The sequence below is a fragment of the Atta cephalotes genome (assembly GCF_000143395.1).
Source record: "Atta cephalotes unplaced genomic scaffold scaffold00016, whole genome shotgun sequence".
NCBI lineage: Eukaryota > Metazoa > Arthropoda > Insecta > Hymenoptera > Formicidae > Atta > Atta cephalotes.
The window spans coordinates 126,350-132,614 of NW_012130080.1; the positions used below are offsets into that span (position 1 = coordinate 126,350).

The 6,265-nt window shown below is 26.7% G+C and overlaps 1 protein-coding gene across 1 annotated transcript in view; it reads right to left on the reverse strand.

The window, feature by feature from the left end:
- LOC105618387 (papilin-like) overlaps positions 1–6,265 on the reverse strand; it is a 43,105-nt gene that overhangs the window by 31,167 nt on the left and 5,673 nt on the right. Inside the window, exons 3-4 of the mRNA XM_012199930.1 lie at positions 5,936–5,996; positions 32–114 (exon numbers count right to left, since the gene is read on the reverse strand). Of these exons, the coding sequence (XP_012055320.1) occupies positions 32–114; positions 5,936–5,996 (144 nt within the window). The remainder of the gene's footprint in view (positions 1–31; positions 115–5,935; positions 5,997–6,265) is intronic.

The following is a 6,265-nucleotide window of genomic DNA, read 5'->3' on the forward strand; positions in this document are numbered from 1 at the left end:
GAGAGAGAGAGAGAGAATAAAAGAGACCTACTCGTAATAAACTCCTTCGAAGGGTACATTGTTAAACTCCGCACACTGTTCCGCACGAAAATCTGTCGATTCGCCAAGGCATTCCTGCAAAAAGAAGTATAATTGTAGATTTTTCAATTCAGCAGGATAAAATTATTGACGCACAGATCAAATTTTAATTTAAATTACTTGAGAGAGTCTGTAGTATCGAGCAGACAACAAATCAAATTAAAATGATTCTATTGTAATTTAATTATCAAAAATGCGAATTCTTTTACGAAGAAATTATTAATTTTCTTTCTGTAATAAAAAATGATAATTTAAGTAAGTAAATGAATAATATTTGTTAATCTTTTCTATCAACATTTTGCAATATTTTGTGATAATTATATCGAAAAAATTTTTTTGCACTTTTGTGTTTTACATTAAATATCAATCAATGCAGCAATTTAAAAAACGGACTAAATAAAAATAACACTTTTGCAAGGAAGATAATGTTTGCTGCGATCAGCTTTTAGCGTGAATAAAAATAAAAATTGTATAATGCAAATATAATTATTAATTTACAAATGTGTAATAAAAAGAAAGTAAAATGAATGCTTGAAAGCTTAAAATTATTGCAAAAGTAAATCGTGTAAATTCTTTTCTATCGCATCCACTCCACTTTATCATTTTCAGTTTTGATAACCTCGAATTCAAAATATATATTAGTGATGAATGTCGAGTTTTTAAATATACACATGTTTGAGTATCGTTGTTGAGGGAAATCTCATTACTGTATAAAAGGACCGAAGAAAAATGTTACTTATAGGTAGAAAGATCTTTGTAATATCTCTATTTTTTAACTAACGGTTTCTTTTAATTTGATTTCTTGAATATCTTATCTCATGAGATACATCATTTGCTTAATATTATTACAGTAGTAAGAATAAAAAAGAAGTATTTATCAAACTTGATACATTTAACAAGCAATTTTATAACTTCACTTTTTTATCGTACCTTTATCAATTTTGATTAAAAATTATTTACGAATTATTTTTGATTAATTTTTACATCATATCTAAATTAATTGCTAACTCTTTTTGGTAACTTGAGTGATGAGACTGATAGATTTACATATTTTACCCTTGTTTAATATTATGAAATAAATATGTATGTGTTGTGCTATTTCATGAACGCCCCGTAAAAATAAAATGAACTAGAAATAGATGTGCTTCACATTGGAGAGCAGCCTCTGTGAGGTAAGTAACATCGATAAATCGAGTGGAATCTTAGCAAAAGCGAAGAAAAGATACTCCGATGGGACCGGTACCACGCACGGATACAGCGTAAAATTTATGGTATGAGATTTCTTGTGAACGAAATAAAACACTAGTAAAAATATAGCAATAGCATAGAATTTGTAGAATTATCATTATTATGTCATGACATAATTTCAGTTCATTAATAAGAATCGTAATTCTTTTAAAATAATTATGTTTTAAAAGTTTTACATTAAACAAAATTTTTTTATGCCATTAAAACGACTTGTTATTAAAAAATTTTTTTAAGAATTGAAAGTACATAGCCAATAATACATGCAAAATGTATTATAATAATAATTATTGATAACTCTCGCACTACATCAGAAAACTGATGCACTACAAGATAGGCCAAAAATTTAGATACAGTTGAATATTTCTTTAAATAAAACATTTTTGAGAAAAACATTTTATATATACCTACGAAGTTGTAAGGTTTGAATAATGCATCAAACAGCAAGACTTATTTGAGTATGAAGAAGCTCTCAAGGTCAATTTAAAAATTTTTAATGTAAGCTGCCACTTTTTATTCAATATTTTTGTAACTGACATTGAGAGCTTTCAAAGTACTACAATGAAACTCCTTTAGATTTAATCTTTTTCGAATTGACAAAGTTCAGATATCGCCATTATTAACATTATTCATATTCAAGGTATCCGATCAAAATAAAGATCATTAAAAATTGTTCTCCTCATTTTCATTTTTAACGTAAAACAATGATCTTGACTTTGACAAATGTTATCAAGGTTATATTATGTCCACGAACAATATTCGGTATAGGTTTTGTACCAACCGTCAGTCGGATACTTTGGATAACGCTAATGCTGGTACCTGAACTTCGTCATCTCGAACAAAATTTAATCAAAAAGAGTTTTATTGTAATACTTTGAAAAAATCTGAATGTCAGTTACAAGAATAATATGAATAAACAGTAAAGGTTTTCATTAAAAATTTTAAAGTTGACCTTGAGAACTCCTCCATATACGTGGGGGAGAACCCATACCTATACTTGAGAGCTCCTCCACACGTGGAGGATAAAAATACAACAACAAGGCACAATAGTAGCAATACAATAGTTACAATACAATAGTAACAATAGTAACAATTGTTAATATTTCTTGAACTATAATAGATATGTGTATGCGATTGCATGATACAATTCTGTAGACAGATCGGCAATGAATTGTTCGTTACATGCTGGTTCACACGAAATGTGCATGAGTACAAGAACAGAAATTACTTTTTTCATGCATCAAGTAAGTTTTATTGTATGCACAAAATCTAAAATTTTTTTTGTTCTTTATAAGATATAATGTATTATCTTAATATGTTTTAACGATTATCTATGTTGATGATTTGCACATTTGAGTTGATTTTTATTTAGGTTAGATTAGGTTTTAATTTAAAAAATTTACTATAAATTTCATAAAAATTATTAGAGGACAATAGTGACATCGATACCTTGGGTCAGTTGTAACGTTACAATTATTCTAAGACTTATTTGATTTTATTTTAGTATTGTTTTGTACGATATTATTTGTAATTTTCTTTGTAGAATGCCGCTGATAAGAAAACGCAAAACCGATTAAAAGAAAAATTATATTTAAAAAATCTTTATACAAACAGATATTTAAAAAGGTTATAAAGGACTAATTATCTATTCATGCAGTTGCAAGAAAGAATATGACTTATGTAGTTGTGTATCTCTGGCAAATGTGATACAATTATCCCTCTCTATTGTTACAATCGTTTCGGGGGATTAAGATGGGGGGGTACGGTCAATTATAACAAAATTCCTCATAGTTTTGAAACAAACATAACTTTTGTCTAATTACATAAAAAAATTAAACCAAAGAAAATTTTGCTAAATAAATTCTACATTTAAAGATACATACTTTCTTAATGTAAATATATTTTGATTGTTATAACACTTTAAAATAGAAATATTACTTTTGTTCCCGGTTGTCTCCCCTATACTTAAGGTTAAATAAGTTTCGTCACTTAATGCATTGTTAAAGCTTTTACATTTTTCTTAAAAATGGTTTGTTTATGAAATATTCGACTCTATCCAGATTGTCGGCTTACCCCGTGTAATTCTTTTTGAAAAAGATTTATTACAAAGATGTAATAGAGCGGAATCCTAAATAGACAAGGATAACATACAAGAGAGAAATAACTTATAAAAACGATGGCAAAAACATTACATATATATATATATATTATTACTATATGTTACAAATTTACGTTAATTGTATGTTTATCTGTTTATATGTCTTACATATATAGATAATATTTCATAGAGAAATTATTTTTAAATAATTTATCTATAATAAATATAATTATAATTTTTTATAACAAGAAGACAATGCAACTACTGTTGTTCCAGGAAATAAATAACATCGCTCTCTCAATTATAGAACTTGTATAGCGATGTACCTTGCTATTTGTGTTCTAGTTAGCATCTAGCTCTAACAAAGTTAATACTTCGCGAGTCAATGCCACATATAATAGACTTCCGTTCGTGAATCTTCTGTAGTCCGTCACAAAAACATATAAAACGCATACAACACAGAAAAAACGCTGACACAATATGCATTCGGATGCAGTTTCGTTATTAGATGATATGCTTATATTAGGTTAGGTTAGATTACATAATACTTTATCAAATCATAATATTAATATTTATTTTTATTAGTATTGTTTTTTTTCTTATAAAAATACGTTATCCAATTTGTTTTTTGTCATCAAAGTTATAAAAGTTAATATAGTAAGGGAGAAAAAGGGAATTATAAGAAATCAAAGAAAATACCGTTTGTGTGTGTTGTTTTAAATAGATTTATGTAGTTAATTAATTTTATGTTAAAAATATAAAATACATTTCAAATAAAAAGCTAATTATTATAGAATTTTTAATAATATTTATCAACTACACTGACCGACACTGATTTTGCTAAATGAATCATTTTAATTGATTCATGTATATTTTATGTTGATTCTAAAAATGAAGTATATATATTTATCCTACGAGCTCCAATTTTTGTAACTGACATATCTTTTTTTAAAAATTTTGTAATTTGCTAACAATTCGTCGTATGGAGTATTTTTCTTAATTAAATTAATTAAATTTTGTTTAAAGTCTTTTTACCATGAGTAAAAAAAAATCATGTTAAATTTAATATTATTCTCTTTAAATTCATTTACATGATTTACGTATAACAATAACCAGGACAGACATAAGTAGAGAAGTTTTTAAATATATGTTATTCAAAAATTCTGCTTTTTTCATATAAGTTTTTCATATAAGTTTAACAGATTTCAAATCAGCAAAAAATACCATATCCTGTCAGATCAATTTAACAAAAGAAAAGTGAAACTTTTTTTTCTGAAAAGTCAAACAGTATTATTTCGTTAATAACAGTATTATTTAATTAATAAATAATAATTAATAAATAATAATTAATAAATAATAATATATTATTTATTAATTATTATTTAACATTATTTAATATTATGCAATAAATTTCGAAATATTTTAATAGTAATGTATAATTTACGTTTGCATTCCATTAAACTCAATCTGTCAATTCAGGATACAAAATGATAGATTCTTGTATCAGTTTCAGAAATATAATATTTACATAATATTATCTTAGTTCAATCTCATAATTGCGTAACAGCGGCATATATTTTTTTATAATTTTTATCTTGATAATTTTCTATTTTATTTTTTGCTTGTTTTTTACCATTCAATAGTTTGATGAATCATGAAGAAAAGGCAAAACGCCATTAGATTTTAATTGCAATTAATCGTAATTTTTCATAACTATCCACATAAATAAAAACTCAAGAAAATGCAATTATAAGTTGTAAAACTTGCAGTGTTTAATAATACCATATTTATTTTTTATATCATATTTGAACTTAAATAGATTATATTTTTAATATAGTGATGTGCAGGTGCGTATAGGTGTGCGCGCACATGCGTGGACGTGTAGGTAAAGATTAATGACATTGCAATTGGTTAAGAGGGCCGAATTAAATAATGACGTAAATTATATGATTAAAAATTGGCGTGTCATTAGTTGAGCCATATCTGAAAGACTGAAAGCAGGCAGGATGTTATGTTTTAAGAAAACGTGGTAGAAGAACTGATGGAATCAATTATTCATTGAGATCAGCGATCACAAATAAATTGCAGATTAATCATAATTTTCCATATAGATGGATCATTATGTGATATAACGACAATCATAAGAATCGAAAGAAAGGAATCAGAGTGTAAATTTCGATTCAATGATTTTAATTTGTTTGTAGATGAGAGTAATAATTGAAACGCACATCATGCGTCTGCCCCAAGGTCTTTTGATAGACTGTCAGACTATTCGATCTATTAAAGTACATCGCATAAATCATTCGCAGTTACAAGGCAATTAATCAAGTTCTGAATTATACTTGTCTCGACTCGCATAGCCCACGGTGATTCCCATTATGGAATCTTTTTACAATTTCTGGCTGATATTAGCACGTTGCGAAAGACAACGCAATCACTCGCATCAAACGAATAAGTTTAACGCGAATAAAATAATTATGAGTCGTGCTAATTATAATAATTTTTCGTACTCACTTGAATATTACACGAGAAAAATCTTCTGGATGCACCAATACACTTGTCATGACCATTATCACTGCAACATTATAAAATAAATGTGTTACTGTGTGATAAATGATCGAGTCTGAAGTTAAAGTAAGAGTATTAGCTCAAACTTTTTATTACTTTTGTTACTTTTTTATGTATACAATTGTATATTTATCAAGTAATAAATATTATAAGAAAATCAAGAACAAAAGAAATAGGAATTAAAGGTTTATAACGGTCGAAGCTAGATCTTTGATGATTATAAAATAATGCAATATGAATTATACATATATGTACTATATATATATGTACACACAC